At 39.1% G+C, this 25,736-nt stretch overlaps 2 protein-coding genes across 4 annotated transcripts in view; both read left to right on the forward strand.

Moving 5' to 3' along the window:
* The window catches only part of gna11b (guanine nucleotide binding protein (G protein), alpha 11b (Gq class)), a 33,538-nt gene extending 24,740 nt beyond the window's left edge, over nt 1-8,798 (forward strand). For 2 of the 3 annotated variants that reach the window (XM_084742869.1, XM_084742867.1), the window contains 4 exons: nt 1,662-1,790; nt 4,912-5,041; nt 5,704-5,857; nt 6,038-8,798. In XM_084742869.1, the coding sequence (XP_084598995.1) occupies nt 1,662-1,790; nt 4,912-5,041; nt 5,704-5,857; nt 6,038-6,228 (604 nt within the window). In that variant the 3' untranslated portion in view covers nt 6,229-8,798. The remainder of the gene's footprint in view (nt 1-1,661; nt 1,791-4,911; nt 5,042-5,703; nt 5,858-6,037) is intronic. The other variant, XM_084742868.1, reaches the window with a different exon arrangement.
* A 5,025-nt stretch (nt 8,799-13,823) lies between these two features.
* LOC146310958 (TLE family member 5-like) lies at nt 13,824-22,708 on the forward strand. The gene is made up of 7 exons (XM_084743041.1): nt 13,824-14,583; nt 18,650-18,747; nt 20,210-20,273; nt 20,749-20,793; nt 20,898-20,960; nt 21,261-21,335; nt 21,688-22,708. The coding sequence occupies exons 1-7, from the start codon at nt 14,557-14,559 to the stop codon at nt 21,925-21,927; spliced, it is 612 nt and encodes a 203-aa protein (XP_084599167.1). The 5' UTR covers nt 13,824-14,556; the 3' UTR covers nt 21,928-22,708.
* Nucleotides 22,709-25,736: the final 3,028 nt, after the last annotated feature.

A 25,736-nucleotide genomic window follows, 5' to 3' on the forward strand; every position in this document is an offset into this window, starting at 1 on the left:
CACAATTGCAAACTTGTAAACGCCCTCACATTACTAAAGTGAAAGCTCATGTTACTTAGCAAGAGCCCATTTGTCTGAATAGGTTCAGTTGTCCTACGGAGAGAAATAAAGATTATGCCCCAGAGACACATTGGTTAACCTGATTAGCGATCAGTGGTTTGTGTTCAGAATTTTGCTGAGGTTCTGGCTCCAGGATAAAAACGAAGGCCAGAAATGCTGCACTGAAGCATGTGGGGAGCAGCCACCAAATACCAAATGAAGAAGGATCAGACAGTGATGTCAAAAATTATTCAGGAAGTTGTTCAGTGAGGGAATTGGGTGCAGCTAAAATACAGAATAATTTGAACTTTTTAAATTAAATTTCAAGTTGAAATGGCTTATTTACATGCCTTAGAAGGGAATATGTTTCCAGCTGTCCTTCATATCATACTTGTCTGAACCTTCTTCATCTAATCCAGGTGCTGCTGTCTCTGCTGCTGAAGTCACTGCTACTACTGTCACTGATGCCACCTCACTGTCTGCCACATAATCCACAACCTCACTGCAAATTATCGGTAATTAAAAAGTAGGGCTGGGTACCAAACTTCTATGGCACTGATCAAATTGCTTTATCCTAAGGAGGAATGAAAAGTGTCTCTTCATTTTGTACCAAATTTTGATGCCTATCTCATCAGCATCTGTGAGCCATTAAGCATATTAAAAACATTCTAAGGTAACCAAAGTGTTAAGTTAGATAATATCTCTAACATTATTTATCTTCACAGATAACAGATAATGTTAGGTGAACTTTGTGATTTTTTTAGCTAGCCAGCGCTGCTAACCTGTTAGCTCATCAGTGAGTTGACTCACCACATTGTCCCTGGCACACCTTTGTTGCACTGTGGTAATGGATGACCTGTAGCTGAGGCAGAGAATGTTTCTTTCAGCTAAAATGCTGCTGTTTACACATCAACAGGTAAAAGTAGAGGAATAGGTGTCTTCGTTGATGGTTGTCAGGCCTGGGCTTGCTGCTATTTAGCGCAGAGAATGTAAGAGGTCTCACTCTGACGCTATTTCCCAGTACCACAAACATCACACACACCATCATTCCCTTCTTCTTCTTCAAATAAGACAATAATTTTGCATTGAGTTTCCTTCTTCATTTTAGTCCAGGTATCAAGGATAATCCAAGTGTGCAGATTTAAGACATCTATGAACAACTTCCTCCTTTTAAGTGAGTAACTGTACAATGTAAGTATTATGAGTAATTTCTTCTTGTTAAAAAGTTCTTAATAAAATTTGTGTCCAAAAAAGTGTCATTCTGGAACTGGCATGGAAGTCAGAGTTATCGGTATCGCTACCGGTATCAAACTTTTAAACGGTACCCAGCCCTATTAAAAAAGAGAGTTAGGGAAACTCAAACACAGTTGCAAGTTAACAGCTAATCTCATGAGTCTGATATGGTTTATGTTCAGAGTGTTGGTGGAGCAGTGATACTAACACCCTTTTGTTTCTGAGTTGTGGCCTTTTCTGTGAAGCTTCCTCAACAGGGCTGATCCACACTTCCTGGAATGGCAGGGGGGTTGCGGTAATTGCCTGTCACGCTTTATATAACTGTTTTTCTCTCTGTTTTTTCTCTTTTATCTCTCTTTTTCCCCCTCGACTGACCGGCCTGCCTGTAGTTATCTTTCCGATCTGGATCGTATTGCAGATCCCAACTATCTTCCCACTCAACAGGATGTGCTCAGGGTGCGCATCCCCACTACAGGAATCATAGAGTACCCATTCGACTTGCAAAGCATCATTTTCAGGTAGAAAGATGCCTGTTCTGGCTAAGTCCCTCCTTGTTATGTCACTACATCATTAATCCATGTGTCATCTGCTGTGTTTTGTCCAAAGCCCCAAATAAACCATGTTTTTTGTCCACCCCATTAATGGAAATAACTTTTAATTTCTGCCTTTATACTTGACCAATCATAGAATTTAAAATTTTTACCATTTCATAGTCTCCTTATAGTCCTAGACTTTCTTTTACCTCCTGCCACCAACAGCCATCGTACCGCACATACAACACAACCCCCTAATGAACACAAAGTCCTACATTCTGGTGCCCGGTCTCTGTAAATGGGTCACCTCCTCTCTTCCTCCTCCTCTCCTCCTTTCCTCTCCGGCTGGCAGAAGAAACGAGGTCGTCCTCTCCGCGGTGGAGGAATGTTATTTTGGGCAGCAGGTCCTGCAGGGCCTATATTGGCCCTAGGTCTCTGTGGACCACAGTGGACTGGGCCACCACCAGGGGGCAGCCTTACATTGTGAATCATGCTAGATTTGTGCAGCCTTCTCAGAGACCACGTCGCACCTGGTCTGGAGGCTTGCACCTGTGCGGCCAGAGGTGCAGAAAAGTCCAAAAAGTGAGGAATTAAATTGTTCTGATGCTATTTATACTTCAGTTTGACATCAGAGGTTCCTGACAGGACATATTTTACTGAATCAGTTGTCACAAATGAAGGCTTAATGAAACTGGGACCTTAACTCCCTGACGAGTGATGGGTGACCTTGTCAAGGAGAAGCTCGGGAAAGCTGAAATGAGGATCCACACATGTGTCAGTCAGTATCTGAGCCAGGATTTTACTGTTCATGAATGGTTTCAGCGAATGCCAGTCTGTCTGCCTGCAGGCCCATTTGCTGTAGTCAAAGTTTTCTTGTTAATTTTTGCTTAGTTGTGTCAGTTCATCTCTTAGGAATTTATATATCGTACCTCTTGAGATGCATTTTTCTCAGCTTGTAGATTCTCATTCGATTACATAGGAGGGGTCCTTCTGCCATGAAAAGGATCCCACCATCACAGGTGCCCCCTGTATCTTTCATCAACATTTCAACTCTGCCTCCTGTCCTCAGTCTGTCCTCCGTCTCTTGTCCTTCATTTTAATGTTCCTCCGGTTTCGCCATTTGTCTTGTCTAAGTGCGTTTCAAAACTTTAGTCGTTTTTGTGTGCCATTTTATCTCACACACACCAGGGACGTCTGTGAAAGCTGTCTAGTAGACGAAATGAATGCGTTATGACCTCCACTTTCACCTTATCACATTATCACTTATCACACAACAGAAGTATAGACTGGTCTAGTATCAGATGTAAAGTTGACTCCTTGTATGACCCAGTGAATGCCAATCAGTGTAAGAATTCCAGTAATATATTTTCTTCAAGAATATGCATTTCCTACTGAGACAGCTACAGTACCTTTATACTCCAGTAACAGCTGGGTAATATGGACAAAATCAAATATCATAATATTTTTCTCTAAACCGCTCTATATTCAGAGGTACTGTGGCAGTATTGTAGATATGACCATTGGTGCATTCACAAAATATTAACATTAATGAGACTTTTGATGAATAATAACCAGTAATGTAGACATAATGACAGTAGTAAATTCAGGAAATTACTTTTACTACAGCAAAAGCAGCTTTTAAAACCAGGAAAAGACATAAGAGCTGGGCGACATAAAGATATTATAATGATATTGTCATATGAGACCAGAGTTTGTGTATTGTTATGTCGTGATATGGCATAAGTGTTGTCTTTTCCTGGTTTTAAAGGCTGCATCACAGGCACAAGTGATGTAACTTACTGCACTGTTCTAGCTGTTCTAACGTTTACCTTTGCCCACTTTGTCATTCTGTCCACATTACTGATGATTATTTATGAAAGATCTCATGTTAATATTTTGTCAAAGCACCAATAATCATCTCTATGATATTGTTGCAGAAGTTATAAATAAATATATTGAGGTATTTGGTCAAAAACGTTGTGATATTTGATTTTGTCCAGGTTGCCCTACCCCACTATAAAATCATCATATGTTTGCACCATTTGGAAACGTACGGTATGTTTATTTATTTTAGACAAAAGTGTATACCAAGATGTATATATCATATATTGCAGTATAGCTAAAACATATCAAGATATAATTTATGAGCAATGTCACCCAGCCCCTTATCACAACATAACAATATTCAAACTTAATTCGATTTCTAGTCTTATATCACAGTGTCATTATTCTATTGATATATTGTCCAGTCCAACCTGGTCCTGATACTCTTCCATGTATTCTGTTCACAAACTTATGACTTTCTGAACTTTTGACAAACTAAATAACACTTTCCTAAACTGAGTGGCATTCATCTAAAAACTGATTCTAGATCTGTTTTTAACAAAAGCTTTCATCTTTGTGGTGGCGGCGTGCATGACTCACATACTGACAAGGACAAAAGCATATTCACACTTTACTTTTTTTTTTTTTTTTTTTTTTTGGCCAAATGTAGAGACACGTTTGCTCTGTGACCCGTCAAAACTCCTGGCCAAGCAGAATTTGATTATTCCTTTTTTTTAAGGTATTGAACCCATCAGGTGTTAATTGTTTTTTCTTTGCTTAAAATTATGTTAATAGCCTCACAGATTAGTCTCTCTTTTTTTAAACAAATGATCAGGACCCAAAATAAATGATAAAAATACGCTGTCATGGGTCCCAGGATGAGACTATATCTTTATTTGGGTCATGTACTGAAAATGTTTAAGGAAGACATGCACCAGAGAATGTCTTTAGAACAAATCTGCAAAGAAAAAATAGTTCTTCTAGTACAGTTCTTCTGATATATACACATTTTTGTATTATGCAGGACATAGTATAATTGACTAAACAAGCTTCAGTACAAAGTAAATATACCTTGATGGATTCAAAACCACCTTAAAAAACAAAGTACCATTTTTAAAGCCATTCCAGGACTTTGAGAATTATTGAGAATTTGTTTATCATCTTGATATAGATCAGTGAACATTAGCTAGCCCACCAAGAGATAATGTGTATGCTAATATGTTTTTCCCCTTCTTGCCACTTCACTTGGTATCCTCCCTCTTCACCTCGATCCTGCCATCAGGATGGTGGATGTAGGGGGTCAGAGATCAGAGAGGAGGAAGTGGATTCACTGCTTTGAGAACGTCACCTCCATCATGTTTCTTGTGGCGCTGAGCGAGTACGACCAGGTCCTGGTGGAGTCCGACAACGAGGTAAGAAAACATTAAAAACAGGTTTTTGTGCTTGTTATACGGTATCTACAACACCTTTAAGTCCACCTCCAGTCATGTTTTAAATGATATAAAATGCTCTGCAGCAAGTAATAAATTATCTTATATTTTTTTATTTTTTGCAAAAGAAGTAAATTCCTTGTTAAAATCGCTTGCATATACCTCTACACCTTGCCTTCATTTAGCATGTAAGGATTCATTAATATGCAAATAATCCCTCCCCTCTCTACACACACCACAACCCCCACCCCTATCCCTAAGTAGCAGGACCTGGCTTTTCCTCTGTTTTGCTAGCTAATGATGGTAACTAGCTACATCTGGCCTCTCCTGTGGGCTGGGCATCGCCGCTAATGATATGTTATAGCACCACACCCTTGATTAACAGGATTGGTTCCTTTGGTTTATGACGTCATATACCAGCCTGACTGAATCTGGTGGGTTTTTTTTTTTTTTTTTTTAAGACTGCCCTTGCTCACTGCAGTTTCAAAGCAAGAAATGTTCAGATGTGGTGTTAATGGCTTATTTCACCCCTGTTAAAAAAAAACGAAAAAAAACACACACACACACACTGAATTTTGCTTAAATACATCTTCACACACAAAGAAGCTCTCTGACTCTTGTGTTCCTCTGTCTCTGTGCACCAGAACCGTATGGAGGAGAGTAAAGCTCTGTTCAGGACTATCATTACCTACCCCTGGTTTCAAAACTCCTCTGTCATCCTCTTCCTGAACAAGAAGGACCTGCTAGAGGAGAAGATCTCCTACTCACACTTGGTGGACTATTTCCCTGAGTTTGATGGTGAGATCATCTATACGTTGTTGTGTCACAGTCGCATCTATTGTAACGATTGATCTAACTCTCAAAAAGAAGGGAAATAAATTTATTTCCCAGTTTACTGACCTACTCCTTTAAACTACGTTTTTTATTGTGAGAAATAAATCACTGTCTTCATGTGCTTTTCTGTGTTTTGTACCTCAGGTCCTCAGAGGGATGCACAGGCAGCGCGGGAGTTCATCCTCAAGATGTTTGTGGACTTAAACCCCGACAGTGACAAGATCATCTACTCTCACTTCACTTGTGCCACGGACACTGAGAACATCCGCTTTGTGTTTGCAGCTGTCAAAGACACCATCCTACAGCTCAACCTCAAAGAGTACAATCTGGTGTGAGGACTCACGTACGACGCACATCTATCTCCTCCCCATTGCACAAAGGCACACCTCTTTGGAAGTGTGCGCTCGACTCCACATGCATTACACAGCACACACCACGCAGCCTCACACACACACACAAACACACACCAACAGGACCCTTCCTTTTTTTTTTCTTTTTTTTTTTCCACAAACCCTCCCACCTGCAAACGCCGCCCCTCCTCTTCTCACCAAAGCTCGCCCTCCTCTTCCTCCTTCGCTCGGCAGCTTGTTGTGTCAGAGTCCTCCTCGCTCCTCCCAAAGCTGCTCCGTGTGTCAGATTTGGCTCCGGCTGCCGGCTCTGGCACACAAACCTTTCACACGGGCTGTACAGTGACTGAAGGGGACTTTGGTGTTTGTGTGTGTGTGTGTGGTGTGTGTGTGTGTCTGTGTGTGTATTTGGGGCAGCATTGACTGGCGAGGAGCTGCGTTTTGGTGAACAGCGGCATCAAACCCTCTTTTGGCCCTCTGGAGTTGACCCTCAGCGGTGTGAGATCAGATCCTCCGTCGTGTCCTCTCTAAGCTCCTGTGAATATCTCCTGAAGGACCCAGTGAAGGACAGAGCGATTTGGACAGGAAGTGAGGTCACACACCAGACACAAGGGGGATGGGGCCGAGGATTCTGTCTCCACCTCGCATCTATGAATGTACCCACCAGTGTGAGCATCGCAATCGCAAAAAATAAAAACTAGAAATATATATTATGAAGTAAAATGCATATGTAAACACACTTAAGACAAAAAGCACGAGAGGGCGAAGACATAGCTAATCAAAATCTGTTCATTGCTGAGATTTTTTAAATGTTTTTAATGATAGAAATTTGTTGCTACGTCTACTTCTATTTAACAAATAATGGCTAAAAGGAATGGTGATAAGAAGTGGTAAGAAAATCTATAAAAACTTTTAAAACTTTGCAAAACAAAAGACATCTAAAAAAGAAGAAGCAACCACAAATTTACTTGACATAAGTATCCTTTAAATATTTCTGTGGGATTTTGTGTTTTAAGTTAATCACATCGCTTCCCTCCTCCAGATGTTTCCTGTGCAGATGTCACAGCATCTGGCTCCACTGATACACACCCTTATTACAAAAAACACTAACAGCAGGGTGAGAGGACCCTACTTTTTCGACACGGGCTCTGCTCTGATTGGTGGAAGCAGATGTGGAGGGGAGTGTGATGTCATCAGCTGCAGCACGGGGCTGCACGTAGCGTACTCAACAAAATAAAAGCTGTAAATTAAATGGGGTGTCGGTGGAATCCACGCGGTAACATCTCTGATGACGTCACACCCGTGTCACTCAGCCGTCCAATCAGACACACTTCCTGACAGTGACATAGTCGCATCAGGATGTGCTTCTGTTTACTTTTTTTTTTTTTTTTTTTTTTTTACTGTATAGTCACTTTGTTTATATAAAGATTGCTTGCTATTGAGTGGTGAGAGGAAGGGGGTGGGGGGGTGGGGCTACGAACCTTTCACAGAAAAACGCACTCTGAAGTCTGCAAATGTCGTTTGTGTATATTTGTTTGTAAATACATATACACAAAACACTCCTGTACAAAAACAAAAAACGCTCTGTGGTACACCATCTTTGGCAAAAAACATTTGAAAAAAAACAACAAAAAAAGTATCAACTTCTTTCATTAGCATACAGTTTTTCCTATGAATTTATGGTAGTAGTGATACTGTGATTATGGATTTTGTTCACTTGATTAATAGGACTACACAGAGCTGAGCGGTGCTGAGGAAATTGATCGGTTAAGGAGCAATAGTCAGAGAAAAAGAGGTTCCTCCCAACCAGCCTCTCGACTCCACACTACTGCAACAGCTCTGACTCCAGAGTATACTAAACTAGGGCTGGTTAAAAATTTTCACAGTATGGTGACAAGATGATTTTAAGAGTAATTAAAGATTTTTTTTATTTATCTAATTTATGGACCAGGTTTGAAGGTGTTGATAATTTGACTGCTTTTGATTCTGTCATGTTGAAGTGCTCCTTTTCTCATGACGGGGAGCCTACTTGAGTCTGAACTGCTGTAAAAAAAAAAAAAAAAAAAAAAAAAAGGAAGAAAAAAGAGAAAAAAGAAAAGAAAAAAAAATCGAATGTCTGGTATAGTAAGGACTTTATCTCTGCTTTCTATTTCTTATTGAGACATTTCCAGTTGTACTTGCCATCACATCTCCATCCATGATAATACTGTTTGGTTTTCTTTAGGAGCCCTCACATTTGTTTTGTTTGATTTTTTTTTTAAATTTTATTTTAAAAAGAAGAAACTTGTATTTCCTCTTGGTTTATAGACGCAGCGCTGTAATGCATACCTAGAAAAATGTACAGTACGAACGTAGGTGGACTTTTTTATCAGTGATTGAAGACCCACGTGGTCCATGCTTGCTATTTGTAATTTAACACGAAAAATTCTGTTGTCGGTTTTTTGCATTGTTAATTTCCAGTTTTTTGAGGCTTGCTTTGATAGTGCCAGTGAAGTGCAGATATACTTTTTTGGTCTTTGACCTTTTCTACAGGTGACTTATCCTTCATCCTCATTAAGGGCTATCACAGTGCATCAGGCATCAGACAGCGGGGAGTGGAGTACAGGACCACAGTGAACCAAGTCATCCACTACTAATCCTTCTTTATAAATGGAGATTACTTGCAGTATGTGCTATAAGAAGTATAGGCAGGGTGTTAATGCAAACGTAAGGTGTGTGTGTGTGCGTGTAGAGAGTTTACCAACACTAAGTAGTTTTCTTTATGTAATTCTTTATGTATCTGGCCCTTTTGGTGAATGAAGTGGACCCAGTATCTGGCTCTCTGACCGTCACTACTTTTTGTTTGCATTGGTATCACAGTGTTACCTGTAATACCTCATGCGGCATAGAAACACTTTAATCACTAAAGACACTACTACCGGGATAAGTATTGCATGTTTTCCCCAAGTATTTGACTCATAGCCAAGTAACGACCACGCTTGTGGCTTTGCACGTTTTAACCCATTAACTACAAATCTAAACCTAATCTCTCCAGTTTATACATTGATTTCCTAATTTTTGCATGCAGCTATTGGTTTCTGTTCATGGCAAAGAGCTTCGAATTGTAACTTGCAGGGAGTTTAAACTTTGAGGCACCTGTTTTTATTTTTGGTCAAGCTTGTATTATTGTGCAGTTGTACAACACAATGGTACACTCTTTGTTAGTGCAATCATCTGATATAATGGTTTTAATCATCGAAACAAACAGTTTTATCCCCATACTGTGACCATTTGCCACCACAGCGTTGAATATAACGGCAAACGGCGAATAGCGCTCCTCACTGAACAGTATGTTGGTGCTATTAAAGTTTACTGCCCCACAAGGCCTAACTGCTGTAACTACTTAAAGGGTAAATTTGAGAAAAATGGGTTTGGAGTTTTTCCACTGGCCAGATTTTGTAGTTACTGTAATTTTTACAATTATTTTTTCCTAAAACAAGGCAAAATTGAACTTGAACACAAAATAAAATATATCGAAGTTCAGTTTTAGTTATAACAACCAAATATGTTACTGCAGTTAGACTTTGGACAGCAGTACGAGTTTCTGAAGCCTACTCAAACTGCTAATGGGATCCTTAGCTGAAGAACCAGAAATGCAGAAGGTGGGCTTAGGAAAAATAAAATGCCATCGAAAACTTGGGAGTGATTGGAAGCAGAAATTTAAGAATGTAATTTACTGCAGCGTGCAGTAATGTGTACTAGTTTCCTCAATTAGCCAAGAAGTTTAGCACGTTTTTCATCTGAAACAATGTCCTCAAGAAACACCACATCACAATTAATTGTGTCACAGTTAAGGAAGGCTGTTAAGTTCTGTTAAATAGTTTTTTCTGTATATATAATATACACGTTTACATTTGGGCCACCAAAAATGTGGTTTGGTCACCAAATTCAGGGGTTTGGTGTTAGTGCTTAAAAATGGCATCCATCCCTGCAAACTAAGAGGACAAACATAGATGTAATGTAAAGGACAACATGAGTTTGGTACTTTGGTAATTGACACCAAGCACCAATCCAATTATTTCACACTGAGTGGACCACGTGTTGCTGTGACAGTAAAAACAGAGTCAGAGGGACTCCATTAAATTAATGAATGTAACTCACAAGGAAACACCTAATCTTATGTCACTGACAAGGAAACTGTAGTCAGTTGTGTATCAGCTGTGTCTGGCCAAAAAGGTCAGTATTGGAATAGATAAACAATTAGTACAACTAAGCTGAGTTTTCACTGGTTCGTGTTCTCAACTACAATAACTATATGGCTAAAAAGTGATTTTCACAGATGAACTGAAACCAAAGGCTGCTAAAAAGACAGTGAATCAATCTAAAAACAGTTTTAAAAAAAAGGTTATCAGCGAGAATAAAAGTATGAACACCAGGTTAATGGGGCTAAAATACATATTTTAAACACTAGTGTGGTCCTAAACTGCCATTTTGTCTGCTGAAAATGACACTAACTTTCGAGCAGAAGAAGCAGACGGCCAACCGTCAGACTGCTGTCATAAAGAGGGTCTGGATGCCAGTATTTAAGTGGAACGACGTACCAGTATGGAAACCCAAGTATTTATCAGTAGTTGTGTTAAGATTTACTGTGTGTGTTGATGAGTGCAGCTCACTTCCATGTCGTATTATTAGACTTGACACTACAACTCTGGCACATGGTGACTGGGCTGACTGGCTGTTAGTGTGGGTTTGGTAGTGTGTTAGCAGCCCAGTGTTGCACAGCGTGTGTGTTTTTGACACATTTAATCTCAACATATATGAGTTAGAAAGAGGGGTTGTATGAAACTTAAATCTCCTTCTCGTTCTTTTTGTTCTTGTCCGTTTTGAGCAGTGACCAGTGGAAAGACTGGATTGGTTTTTCACTACAACGCTTATTTATTGCCTTTCATTGCCTTGAATAATGAAAGATGGTGTTGCAGGGCCCCCCTTTTTTGGTTTTCGGAGCATGCTCTGCGACCTTTTGGGTGGCCGTGGTTGTGCGATGTCCCTTCCTGTGGGCTTGTTAGAGTCAGTGGAATCAAACTTATCTTTTCGGACATCAGCGTGGAGTCGGTGCATATTCAAAACTTAAATCTCGTTCCCTTTTTTGTTTTTGTTTTTTTCTTTTTTTCATTTCCTGTATGATAAGAAAACATTACCAGAACACTATTATTTAGGACCACTTGATTTATTTTTCCTCACTCCAATGAAACCTGAAGGTCAATTGTGTAGTGGTGTATAAAATGCTGTTTGTTTGTTTTTTTCTTTATTTTGTATGTAAACCAAATGTAAATTATGTATTATACTGAGTGTGCCAACCCCACTCTCTCTAGAGCCAGGCTCTCTCTAAGTGCCAACGCTGTGGTCATCATCAAAAGGACCACCACCCGAGATGGTCCCCCTTTTTAAATAAAACACACCAGAGACTAAAAGGATAGATGATTAAGTACACACAAAGACTTTATTCTGTATTTAAGATTGAAGATTTAAAAGATAATCTGCTGTTTTTTAAGAAACTGTAATTATAATTGCATGTGCTGTTTATTTTGTGTTGGAAGTGAGGGCTTTGATGTTTTCATTGAAGCAGAGCCCTTGATGAAGGGGGTTCAATCAGTTGGTTATTATCGATTTATTGATTTACATAACTCTTGCCATATTTTTTTATGTGTTTCATGTATTTGTTTCAACCACTGTTGCCTGATCCTCATTCAAACATGAACATGACTTATGATCATTGCCGCCTTCTAAGAGAGAAACATAATGACAAGGTATCTGTTTTAAATTGAAATAAATTTGTTCCTATACTTGCTCATGGTGTGTGCGTTGAGTGGGTTTCATGATTTTGTATGTTTTAAGGTGTAACTTTGTAAGTCTGAGGTAACTTGACATGTTTCTGAGGTCACTCGCTGTTATGAATCATGCATTATTGATCTGCAGTAAATGTTAAGTATTTCTTTGTGTATCGTAAAATCTCGGAAACAAGCGTGAATACAATGATTTAATGATTTTCACAGCAAAAGTTTTAAATTTACCTACAAAGTATTTATAATGGCAGCACATGGTTTATCGACATGCCCTTTATGTTCTGGCTGGTCTGTTGTAGCTCCATTTTTAAAGGTGCAATATGTAAGAAATGGCCACTCCAAACCAATACAGGGCAGCACATCACCAGAGTAACTGCTAACTGCTGCTAACTGTAGCTGCCATTAGCTGAGTTAGCTGAGCAGATAACTGAGAGAATTTGGGGAGTGTTGGGATTTACACCGTTGGTGGTTAGCGGGCGAAGGTACCAGGCACAACAGCCTTCCAGTGAACAAAGCAGGGCAGGGACCAAACAAAGCCTCGGAGATCAACGGAGGCCAGTTTGACAACAGGGAATACAGTACCAAGGTGATTTACACGGCTCCGACTAGCACTCTCACTCCAGGGATGGCGAAGACACGGCAGGTTCAGGTGGAGACCTGAGCGGTGGTTCCAGCACGGTGTCTTGAGCCAAACCTGGCAAGAAAAACGCCTTGTGGTAGTTTGACCGAGGGCAGACTGGACTCTACAGTGACTTAAGAGAATTAAGTCGAAATGTCAAGAAAAAAGTTGAACTATAAATATTATAAGAAAATAATTAAATATATCACAGGAGGAAGTTATTTGGAGTTCAGAGTTAAAGGGATAGTTCACACAAAATGAAAATTCAGTCATTATTTGAAGGTCAGGTTTAGTTTTTTAAGTCCACAAAACACTGCTGGAGTTTCACAGCACTGCAGAATCTCCCAAACAGTTGAAGTGAATGGTGACCAGTTTTCAAATGTAAAAAACAACAACAAAATAAAAAATGCCTCCATACTGCTCATCTTGTGTAATCCAAGTCACCTAAAGCCCTGACATATTGAGTTGACTAAAAAAAAAGTTATTTACACCATGTTTTTAGACTTTAGAATCTTCACTGTAGGTTCTTAGATTGGAGCCACATTCACATGCACACTGTCTGAACTGGGTGTGTGTGGTGTGACGGTGTGCAAACGGCATGCTGGGACTTCAGGAGATATTGATTATGCCAGGTGAGCAGTATGGAGGCGCTTTCTGTTGTATTTTCCATTTTTTTTTCCATTTGAAATCTGGTCACCATTCACTTATGGTTTGGGAGACACTGCAGTGCTGTTGTCTTGTCAAACTCCAGCAGTGTTTTGCGGACTAAGAAAATAAAGCCGACCCTCGGTCGGCATGAGGGTGAGTAGATAATGACTGAATTTTAATTTTTGGGTGAACTATCCCTTTAAGTCAAAATATCAGCAATAAAGTTGAAATGCTGAATGTTGAAATGTCGAATTAAGTTGAAAAACCATTTCGAGAATAAATACAACAAAGTATTTCAATTTAATCATCGACATTCTGACTTTATTGTCAAAATGCAAATCCTGCTACCACTACTATTATCTTTATTATTATTATTACATAAATTATTCCTCTTGACGCCTCTGATTTTATTATACCAGGCACTAACACTGAAAGTTTGACTTTATTCTAGAAAATAAAGAGACTAAATCTTTATTGTCCACTACAAGAAATAACAGCAGTTCGTAAAACAAACACACGGGGAAGGTCACATGACATATTAAATATTAACCATTAAATATTCAAAGCAGTTCATGTCCTGTCTGTGGGTTAAATCTCAGTCACTTTGCGGAGTGAAGAAAAAAACAACTTAATTCTCCAAAATAAAATTCCCTTAGATCTGTGAATTTAATAAAAGTGACTGACGCTCAGTGAGCCCGGGGGTCCGGGTCCCCTCTGGGTTGTCTGTCTGTGACCTGTCTCGTCCCTCCGTGTCTCAGTCCGTGCTCTCCGGTGTCTGTGATGATCGGTGGGTCAGTTCAGCGGTGTGTCACACGGGGCGCCCGCTCCTCCGCTGCTCGGTTTGTTTTCCGGGTGATGCTGCTCTTCTCTTCAAAGCAGAGGAAAGTCGGGGGCTCATGTGTCAACATCCAGGGTTTCCCCGGGGAGGTGTAGCGTTAACGTTATTCCTAAAAAAAAAACAAAAAACCTGATGCTCCTTTGAAGACCGTTTTATTCTTGTTAGTCGGTTCATCCTGAGAAGCAGCGGTTTTTGTGACCGCACAGCCCAGAGGACGATCTTCGGCTCCCGCTGCTTTGACGTTAGCTAACGTTATTTAAAACGATGACAGAGTACAAAGTGCGAATAGCGTCTCCAATCATTTAATAATATCTGGGGACCTGTTAGCTTAGCCAGCTAGCCTGGTGGTTCGGTTAGAAGACGGAGACACGGAGAAACACACTGCTGACATGATGTTTCCTCAATCAAGGCACTCGGTAAGTTGTCTGCTTCAACTTGTCCCAGTAGGAAACTAAACAAGCTGAGCTAATGCTAGCAGCTAACAGCTAGCAGCCGACACACAGCTGATACTAACCCTAACCTAGCTGTGCTGCTGCAGGCTGCTGTCAGCTTGTCTCACAATGCCAGACCTCTCTGCTCTTCTCAACACCTTTACACCATTATAGTAGAGGAGAGGTAGCAGTTTAAAGCTTTAAATTAATCCAGAATACCAGCAGTAACACATGCTCACCTCTGTTTGGCTGCTAACATTGTGTGTTGCTAGCTAGCTGCTGGTCAAAACAGCTAATTTAAGTTGGTGTCTCAGTCTATGAGAGCAAGTTAGTGTGTTAATTCACTGTTTCTGCTGTCAACAAACCAATTATAAGAGTGCAGAAAATGTATATACAGTATAATGCAATGTAACAGTTTACTTTGACGAAGCAGTCTGGGCACATGGTGGGAAAAGATTTCATCTCTGAAATGATTTAATTTAAATGACAAATATTGCTGCAGATCATGAGCTGTTTGTGAACTAAAGAAGAGCTCTGCGAAACTGCATTTGTTCCTTTATGGCAAAATTAGGCAAATAACTGCTCTTCAAGGCCAAAAAAACAGCATGTAAATCATTGAGTATGTTTAATATAGCAGTATAAGAAGTCATGACCAACCAAAGACAAAATAAATGCATTAAATAGTCACTGTCAACAACCAGAAAGTGAAGAAAATTAGTGTTTCAATCTAGGGCTGCAGAGTTACTAGAAATATTATTGAGATTGCAGTATGGCCAAGCGCAATATCAAAATCCAAGAAGCTGCAATTTTTTGCCATCATCATAATGAAGTACTGTAGTGCTGCAGAGATGCCCTGGCCTACAAATCTTGTTCACTAGTTGTCACATGACATGTTTATTTAGCACAGATCTCAACAAATGTCACATTACCATGATTTAATAGTGTTTTTTCAGTGACTATGAAAATTGTGATGCAAAAAATGATTATTCCAACTGATTGTGAATCACATTCCAATCACAATATCTATCAAAATAAGGACAATATGTTTTATTTATTTATTTATTTTACCGTATTGTGCAACCCTAATAGAAAGCAGGATGCTGTGGTATGTTAACACCTTATCCAGGTCACTGAACGCTCTCATAGTGCCTGAGATGGTGAGAAATCAAGACGCACCAGCAGGCAGGTGATCGGAAACCTGGATACTGCTGTGATCATGTATACATATGCGTTGTCACTATACCAGAATTTTAAACCTAGATGCATCACTAGTATAAAAAATGATGTTTGATACCTCTTTTGATAAAAAAGAAAAGTGAAAGCTGCAAGTCAAATTTCAGGCACAACAACAAAGACTGAATTGAACTGTGGTCTTGAGCATTTAAATCGTTTTGTGTATAGCTTCAGTACTTTCAGTAATATAATTAAACGTGATGTTGAAAAAGTATAAAAAATTTTGATATTTAAGTTAGGAAAGAGATGTAGAGATGTGCACAAATTACACCTCAATTGAAGCACCAGTGGAAACACTCAACAATAGTGGATCACATTACAGCTGATTACATGCTAAGGAGTTTTAATCTAAAAATATACAAATATATAGATGTGAAACGATCAGAGCTGCAACTAAAGACTCTTTTTGTTATCAGTTCATCTGCTAATTCATGTGTAGATTTATTAATTAATTGTTTTGGTGTGGAATATGTCAGACAATTGTGAAAAATGGTGATTATTGTTTTCCAGAGTCCAAGAAGACATCAAGAAGATATCTGTTTTGTCTGATCAAGTGATCAAAATCCAAGTATATTCACTTTACAATGACATAAAAGAAATTAAAGCAGTGACTCCTCACATTGTGGAAGCTGGAACCAGAGAGAGACTAAAGTGATTACTATCAACCAATTGATATTTTATCAGTCGAGTACTTGATTAATCAACTTAGCATTTCAGCTCTAGAAACCATTTATCAGTTTGAGGATCGACCAAAAATCAATCTACAACTATTTTGATAACTGATTAATCAGTTGAGTTGTTTAGGCAAAAATTTTGGAAATTCACTGTTACCAGCTTCCCATATGTGAGTGACGCTGGTGTTCTGAGCCCTCCACGGCGATAAAGGATTAGGATTTGGGCTGTTGGACGAGTAAAACAGTTTAAGTATGCCAACTTGGGATGGGAATTTCTTACTATTTTCTGACTATGCACTGACGTTTTATCAACCAGCTGACTAATTTGGATAGCAAGCAGCAGATTAATCTAATGCCTCAAAGAACTGCATTAAACAACACACCCAGAGCAGGAAGTGACCCTCGCAAACCACAGGAGGGAAGTGCTGCACATGCATTCACAATATAACACTGACCATTAACTGAAGCACCGCAAACATCCCGACTGTGGTTTCTCATGATCATATAAGGTCACATCTCAAATATTTGTTTAAAAAAAGCACGTCTATTGTTGCTGGTTAGTTTCAACATGTGACTTCTGTTCCTCTTTCTGAGTCCAGCCTGTATCAAAGAGATGCAGAGACCTTCAGAGAGCTGTGACTTACAATTCTTTTGTTCATTAATGACCCGTTGGTTGGTTATTTGTGTGATTAATCAATTAATTTTTTAGTCCAGAAATAGGGCTGCAACTATTATTTTCATTGTTGATAAAATCTGTTGATTATATTCTCAATTAATCGAATAGTTGTTTAGTCCATAAAATGTCAGAAAATTATGAAAAATATGTCAGTGTTTCCCAAAGTCCAAGATGATGTGCTCAAATGTCTTGTTTTACCCACAACTCAAAGATATTCAATTTACTGTCATAAAGGAACAAAAAAAACCCAGAAAATATTCACATTTAAGAAGATGAAATCTGAGAACTTTTTACTTTTTTTCTGAAAAAAATACTGTTGCAGCTCTCATCTGACGTCTGACCAACATTTGATAACCCCAAAATATTGATTTGCATTGAATAAAACAGAGAAATGCAGACAGGACTTATATTTTGCAAGGCAGGAAAAGGAGATGTATTAAATTTCTTATTAACTGGTTTTCAGAATTGTCTAAGGTTAATTTCTTGTCGATCAACCAATTAATCGACTGATGGTTTCAGCTCAACTTGTGACTATTTTGCTCATCAGTTAATCTGACTATTATTTTGTTGTTTAGGATCTAAAATGTTAGATTATTTAAAACGTCTATCAAACATTTCCAAGAGTCCAAAGCGACAGCAGAGATTTGCCTTGTTTCTGTTGGCAAGTGCTTCCTCATGGTAGGAATCGTTGGGTCTCTGTACACAGTATTATAAAGAGTACAGTCTTGAGTTGAATAGACTTGTTTTGAAACAATTCATACATTCAACTAGTAGCTTTTCCATCACTATATTACCTGTATTACACCGGTGTACTGTGCATTAGATGCAGAGTTTTGATCTGTGTGTATTTGAGTGACTCCATCCTCTCTATTCAGACTCATAATCCCAGTGGAAACCTCTTGCCCTTGTGCCACTTATTTAGAGAGTAATGAGGTTTAGGGCATTAGATAAACCCTGGATTACAGCTTTGGACTGATGGTTTAAGTGTAGTCTATACATATCCAGACTTCTAATGCAGCCTCTAAATACCTCTCACATATGGTCAGCATGGGCGTGCTTTAATCTCGCCTTCTGTAAACACATTTCCTCAATCACCATCGCACTCTCTGCGGTCCAGAAAGAGGAAAAGGACAGATGTTGCATATCGATTTGTCAGCAAGTTAAACACACTGTCTGCTTCTCCTCAGCCTGACCTTCGTTTCAGCTATCCTCTCAAAGGGTTAATCTCAGAGGTCAATCTAATGTTTCTAAACAAACCGAGGAACACTTTGAAATGAAACGCACTCAGTTTTCAGCAGCAGGACACGGACATGTGCGCCACTGGAAATGTCTAATTCTGCTCTCAGTCTCCTTTATTGTTGTACTGGTTGGGAAATGTTTAAGAAAAGGTTGTGCACGCAGAGTGTGGTTTCAGAGTAAATTTCTTGTGTAAATATATAAAAACGGATCATGTTGTTGTGTTTTCCAGGCGTCCTCTCAGTCCGGTCAACCTCTCAAGTTCACCACTTCTGACTCCTGTGACCGCATCAAGGATGAGTTCCAGTTCCTCCAAGCACAGTACCACAGGTATGCAGCTAATGCAACCATACTGTACACACACTGTAAAATAATTTCAGTCTGAAATATTTTCCCATACTTTATTCTTATTGAAAAATAGCTGTAGTCAAGGCAGCACTGAGCTGTGCTTTCAGCTCAATTTTTTTTTTATCATTTTCTGGCAGCCTGACTCTTAATACAAATGTCTATTTAGGATGTCAACTTTCTGAACATAGACATATCTTAGAATTTGTATTTTGTATATAAACATTTTGTATATAGACATTTGTATATACACATATATATTTATATTTCTCAGAACAAAACCACCTTCTTCTGTTTATTTACACTTTTGTTTTTACTCATAATCAAAGTGATCAGAGTGATAAAAGAAAATAGCAGTCAACAAAAATACGGCAACCCCGCTCACCCTCTCTCTCTCTCTCTCTAACCACACAAAAAAAGGTGAGCAGGTGCATATATTAACCTAACACCTCCGCCCGTGTCCACATGACCTACATATTCCCTCATCAACAGGATCACACAAAACCTAAACAATAACAAACACTAATATTTAAACCATCACACACCTAGAAAATCCCTTTAAATTCATTCATGGCTCCTACACTTGCTTTGCCAATGTGTACACCTGTTTAAAGAACGAGATCATTAAGGCATGTTAATATTTTTATATATATTTATTTTTATGAAAAAGCCATATTGCGATTATTTTGACTGAAATTGCAATTGTGATATGCAATACGGGGGTTAGGGGGAATGATCATTTTTGCGTTGCAATTTTCGTTTTTAAAGAAAGAAAAAAAAATTTAACTCATGATGATGTGATATTTGTTGAAGTCTGTACCAAACAAACATGTTTTCTTTCATCTGGAGAACAAGATTTGTAGGCAAGGTCATCTCTGCAGCGCTACACTACTTCATTAAAATGCTGTTTTCTCACTCACTTTTTGCCTTCTTCAAAACATTGCAGTTTGGTTCTGGTTCTGCAGTTTGGATATTGCACTTGGTCATATTGCAATTTCAATAATAACGCAATTAATTGTGCAGCCTGAATATAGACTGATCTGACTCATAACATTTTGTTCCCTATTGGCCTTTTCACAGATAAAATAAAATGGAAGAAAACTCTGAGAAAACAAATAAAATCATAACCAAAGGCGACGTGATAATGGAAGGCTATGTGAAAATTTCATTTCAGCCTGTTTCAATACAGTTCAAATTGTGCTTAGAGGTAATTAATCCAACAAATACAAATTTTTTGAACAAAAGTTTATTTGGGAAACATGCTGAGAGGTGGATGAGATCCGTGTCTATGTTCTGAATATACAGTAAAGCTTGAGCCAACATCAGCTTAGCTTAGCATAAAGACGACAAGTTGCACAGTTCCCAAAATGTTCCTTGGCAGAACTGATACATATGTTCCCCATCAAACTGACCTTTATTGTTTAATATTTCTTTTCTTTCTCCCCAGTTTGAAGTTGGAGTGCGATAAACTGGCCTCTGAAAAGTCAGAGATGCAGCGTCATTATATCATGGTAAGCGTCACTGTTTATCTTTATCTGATCTCCCATAACATACCAGCTGAGGTCGCTTACTGATGCAGCATAAGCATAAAAATTCAAGCGCACACCAAGAATGTCTATCTAGATCATCTCCGTTTATTAGTTCAGTCGTACATAATCGCAGATTTGTGGGAGGAAAACGTTCCTTCCTCAGGTTCACGTATCACACGATCAGTAACGGATTTATGCTTTTAAAGTGTTTCTGATGTCCACTGATCAATTACAGATCACATGACAACAACATCTGCATTCCTCAATACATAATACACATATATGTATGTGTATGTCCTCCCATTCTAATTTAAAATGACGTTTATGATTTTTTTTCATGCTGTAGTGGTCAGGTATTGACTGTAGACAGAAGGAAGTTTGTGTGGGTGTATAAAAATGTTCAGAACGTTTATAGCTTCAATTTATTATGTTTGTCTTCTTCCTCTTTGTTTTGCAGTACTATGAAATGTCCTACGGGCTGAACATTGAAATGCACAAACAGGTAAATACTGTCTCCAGTAATAAATGTGTCCTTTAGTAGCTCAGATCTAGTAGTTTTCTGGTCTAAACTGCTTTTTCTAAACACTTTTTTTATGTCCTTTTCAGGCTGAAATAGTGAAAAGACTGAATGGGATCTGTGCTCAGGTGCTGCCTTACCTGTCACAAGAGGTAATGACACCCTCATGCTCATTAATATGTTTGACCTCCACCTGAGGCTCTCAAGCTAATTATACACAGCGGAGGGGGCTAGAGGCAGACCTGGGAAACTAATTAAACCATTTTCCTTTTATATCCATATTTTAGTTGTGTTTATCAATCATGTTAATAAGAAGTAAATCTGAACTTACTGACTGCTCTACAAAAATTGCTTGGTCTCGTCACTTGTCCTCTCTTGTGCATAAGATTTCCGGCCATGTTAATGCACTTAGATCGCTTGTCAAGTTGACAGTGTGTTTGTCTTTGTTTCAGCATCAACAGCAAGTCATGGGCGCCATAGAGAGAGCCAAACAAGTCACGCCCCCCGAGATGAACTCCATCATACGGGTGAGCGTCACTGTGTAAATGAGCAAACGCTGGTTTAGGATGAAACAAAACTGAATATAAACAAGAGCTGCCTGCCTTGAATCATCAGTAAGAGACTCCTCAGTCGACTGAGATTGTTATTTTTTTTTCTTTGGCAGTTAGTGCACATGACAATTCAAACTGAGATTTGAATAATATTGCAATTAATTGTGCAGCCCGAGTTCTGTAACATGTATGTGTTTTTTCTTTACACAGACTTTAAGATTAATAAAAATATGCACTAAGTAAGAATATTGTGCAACATTATTAGGCACTGATTTAAAGCTCTAACTTATGAGCTCACAGTGTTTGTGCCTCGTGTGTGTTTTTGCAGCAACAACTCCAGGTGCAACACCTGTCCCAGCTGCAGGGCCTGGCCCTGCCTGTGACCCCGCTGCCCCTGGGCCTCACCCCTCCCACCCTGCCTGCCGTCTCCTCCAGCTCCGGCCTGCTCTCCCTCTCCTCCATCCTGGCCAACTACTCCCACGGACAGGCCCAGGCGGTGAAGGAGGACAAGGCCCGGGAGGCTGCAGAGAGGGCGCCCCGAGGAGAGGACGGGGACAAGTCAGACTAGTGCAGACACAACAAGAAGGTTTGGAGGTGAGGGCGTGAAGTGTCAGGGGGAAAATAAGAGAAGGTAAAACTGTAACTGTAAATGGAGATTGATGTAAGTCTGGCTGCCTGTCTGCTGAGAGTTGATGTAGAAGAGTAACTGCAGGGATGAAGACGAGCAGAGAGGGCTGATGCTTTTGGATGTGCAGAGAACGAAACTGCTGAATGGCTGAGAGTTAAATGTTCTTATTATTTAGTGGTAATAGACTCAGTTCAGGCTTCTAGACTTTAAATAGACGCTTTTTTAGTGTAAGCCACTGTTGTTAGGCTTAACCAAGATAAATGTTTCCCATGTGGAGTGAGAGCTGAGGATGAAAGCTAACAGCAGTGTCCCTTACATGGATCTGCCTCTCACAGGTTTATATTTCTTAAATTTTTTTTGTTATCAGATCTGTTTTAAGTGTTTTTTTTGTTCATGTCCTCTTCAGTCCCTCCGATTGTCTCTTTCTGGCCCGTCTGCTGGTCATAGTAAGCAGTTTAACAACATCTCAGTCCCCTCTAACCTCTTTTCCTCAGCTCATAACTTAAAATAGCTCCATCACCTGAAGAAAATATTGCCTGGAGCTGTTTGGACAGTGATACTATTCGTTTATGTACTTGGAGCCAAATTAAATCTTAGTCTGATGTTAAATGGGATGTTTTTAAAGGGACATTTCGCTTGTCAGGTGTATTCAAACCCTTCGAACACGAACCACGCGACTTTTCTTCTATTCATACGACCAACCACTGGATGCGTTACCTTAGCTGTGTACCTCAATCCCAAATAAATGGGATTATATTACAACCCCAATTACAAAACACTTGGGACATTGTGTAAAACGTAAATAGAAACAATACAATGACTTGCAAATACTTATTAACTTCTGTTCAATTGAATACAGTACAGGGAAAAGATACGTTAATGTTCTGATAAACTTTATTGTTCATTTGTAAATATACACTCATTCTGAATTTGACATTTTAAAGAAACAAAGGTGATGTATCACAGTGGTAAACATAATCCTGTCACAACTTTTTTTTTTTAATATGTTGCAGTTTGAAAATTAAATATCTATATCTATGTTTGAACTGTGTTCAACTGAATATAGGTCGAAAAGTTTTTGCAAATCATTGCATTCTATTTTTATTAACGTTTTACACAGCATCTTAACTTTTGTGGAATTGGGGTTGTACATTTAAAAACCTATAGTTTGTACAAATGGTAGTATACCCATCTTGGGGGTTAATTTGTGTTTGATAGGCCTTGCTGCTGCTGCTGCTGCCGCTGCCGCTGCCGCTGCTGCTGCTGCCGCTGCCGCTGCCGCCGCTGCTGCCGCTGCGCGCTACATGGCATGGACCATGACTCGTCTTTAAATGACAAGAATTTAAGCTCTGAAAAAATTTGACTTTATTTTGACATGTTTTTGTGAAGTTAAAGACTAAGGCTAATTAGACATTCAAAATGTGTCTGTGTGTGCTCGAGTGAATGTGATTGGAGAGAAGAAAACACTTGTTTAATTTAACTTTTTCTTAAAGCACCTTGTGTATTTTCCTCGCCCTCCCCCGCTCCCGCCCCTCCCTCGTACTGGTCCACTCTGTAACTGACCAAGACAAACTTGAACAGGATCTAAACTTCAGAACCAGACAGTCATAAAAGACATATATGTACTGTATTTCTGTAAGTTAGCACACTTCAGTTTATACTGAGACTGTCTCAAGCACCTGTCTTTTCCTGTCTTGTTTAACTTGTGTGTGATTGTCAGGGGAAGATCCTCCTTTTTTTTTCCTTTTTTTTTTTTTTGTTAAATTTTCACCTTGTTTTAATGAAGAATGTGTCCGGGGTGAGTTGGTAAAGCTCTGTAAGCATCATCAAACAAACGCTCATGCAGAGAACAACATATTTAAACTTGAATCTCACAGTTAGAATTTGTGCTCGTGACCTGTTGCAAAAAATGCATTTAAATTATTGGAATCACTGACAAAATTTGAACACACTACATACTCAAAATCATCTTAGAATTTGTATGTAGTATGAATTTGAAATGCCTCATCAGTCACCATTGTTTCCTCTAACCTGTTTCTCCCATCCTAAATCACAGCAAATCTAATCTAAAACGGTGACTAGCATTAAATATGTTAATATATGTAGAATAATGCAGTTGAATGATGCTTCAAACATACTGTGCCCTGCTCTCCCTTAAATACACATTCACCCCATGTATTTTTCTATTTCATTAATTAATAAAAATTCCATCTAAAATAATTTTATTGGCTATGATCACCGCGTATATTAGATGGTAATGTACATGGAATAATGAATACATGACTTTTATTATCCATCAGTTTCCCTGCTCTCTAAATATCAGCATCTGCCATTGAAAAATCCAGTCGATTACTAGTACAAACTAGTTCTCTTTTACTAAGCAGGTTCTGAGTATGCAGTGTGTGTTCATGGTGGAAAAGTGATAAAACAAAAGTAAGCTTAAAAAAAAAAAAAAAGCATGCAAACTAAATAAACCATTGATTTTTTTTTTTGGAGGAAGTGGAGGAGCTGCTGTGTTGGTTAGGTTAAAGGTCCGGTCACATGTGCACAAGTTTAAGGGGAGTGGCTGCAATTTGCATCCGCTATCCGCAGCGAGTTGGTGAACTTTGAACACACTTGACCAATAGCAAAGAGATTTGTGCATGTGTGACCGGGCCCTTCAGCATGAAGACTGATGATCAGATAAGGTTCGGGAATTTGTTTTTAAAACTCTTTCTGGCGTGCCCCTACTTCAGAAGCTGGAAGAAGTTCATGTCATATCAGTCATTAACAACGATAGGAGAAGCAACTAATCAAAAAAGGACCCAATTTTAATCTTAATGAAATGGAGATCAGAGCAATAGCATCAGCAAACTCTTGTTAAATCATTTCATTCAGCTTCGTTTCCCTTCTTATTTCTCCCCTGGTAATCCACGCTCCACCATTACCCCACCAGCGAGGCAGTCTGAAGACCACAGCGTAAAAATATCAGTGTAAGCCAATCAGAGGGAGAGTTGGTCGGGTTATGACTTTGCCATATTAAAATTCACCTCAGAAAATAATTTGAAAATCACATACATGTCCTTTTTCTGGAGCGAGTTGTGTCAGTGATTTGAAGTGTAAAACTGTAAAATATGTTGATTTCTTTTATAGTAATGGCAGCAACAATACACTATAAAGGCTTGTATATTGTTCATACAGTGTGCAGTTCCTGCGTAGTCGGAACACAGCTGAGGTTTCTGGTTGAGAAGTAGGACTGTTCATATTTGGGGCAGCAGGGGGCAGCAGAGCTCTCTCATTGATCATAAGTGTGAAGTTACAACATTCACACGACTGATACATCTTCATCTTATTGTCACCGCTGCTCTCCTCTCGTCTTCATTTCCTGAAGCAGCTGTGCACTGCTGCTCTTGGCTGTTATTCCCCTGTAATGTGAGCGCTTTCCAGAGCTTTGACAACCCACCTTTAACGTCTGAGCACGTCCGAAATTGGAGCTTTTTTTCCTCTGTATTTTAATTCTAAAAGCACTTAAGTTGTGGCTCAGTGCTCTTTATTTTTTGTTTTTTTGTTTTTTTTTTCTTCTTCCTGTCTGTGCTAGTGTCGGGGAGCTGAAGATTTTCCCTCCCTAGAGATCTGACCTTGACGTATCGAGTGCGAGAACTGATCGTTTAGTCATTTGCACTCTTTATGCTGACGTCAGTCTTGGTAGAAAACCTCCTTTGGCAAAACTCAGACATATGAATGGTATGTGTGTTTGTTTTTGCTGTGAA

The sequence above is a fragment of the Lutjanus erythropterus genome, chromosome 18 (genome assembly GCF_056507025.1).
Source record: "Lutjanus erythropterus isolate fLutEry1 chromosome 18, fLutEry1.hap2, whole genome shotgun sequence".
In the NCBI taxonomy this organism is placed as follows: Eukaryota; Metazoa; Chordata; class Actinopteri; order Lutjaniformes; family Lutjanidae; genus Lutjanus; species Lutjanus erythropterus.

What these genes read in the sequence shown, in the direction of transcription:
- LOC146310958 (XM_084743041.1), top strand. Translation starts at nt 14,557, where the DNA reads ATGATGTTTCCTCAATCAAGGCACTCG. An exon ending in CTCCAAGCACAGTACCACAG is followed by an intron (nt 18,748 to 20,209) that starts GTATGCAGCTAA and finishes CTTTCTCCCCAG; the next exon opens with TTTGAAGTTGGAGTGCGATA. An exon ending in TGCCTTACCTGTCACAAGAG is followed by an intron (nt 20,961 to 21,260) that starts GTAATGACACCC and finishes TCTTTGTTTCAG; the next exon opens with CATCAACAGCAAGTCATGGG.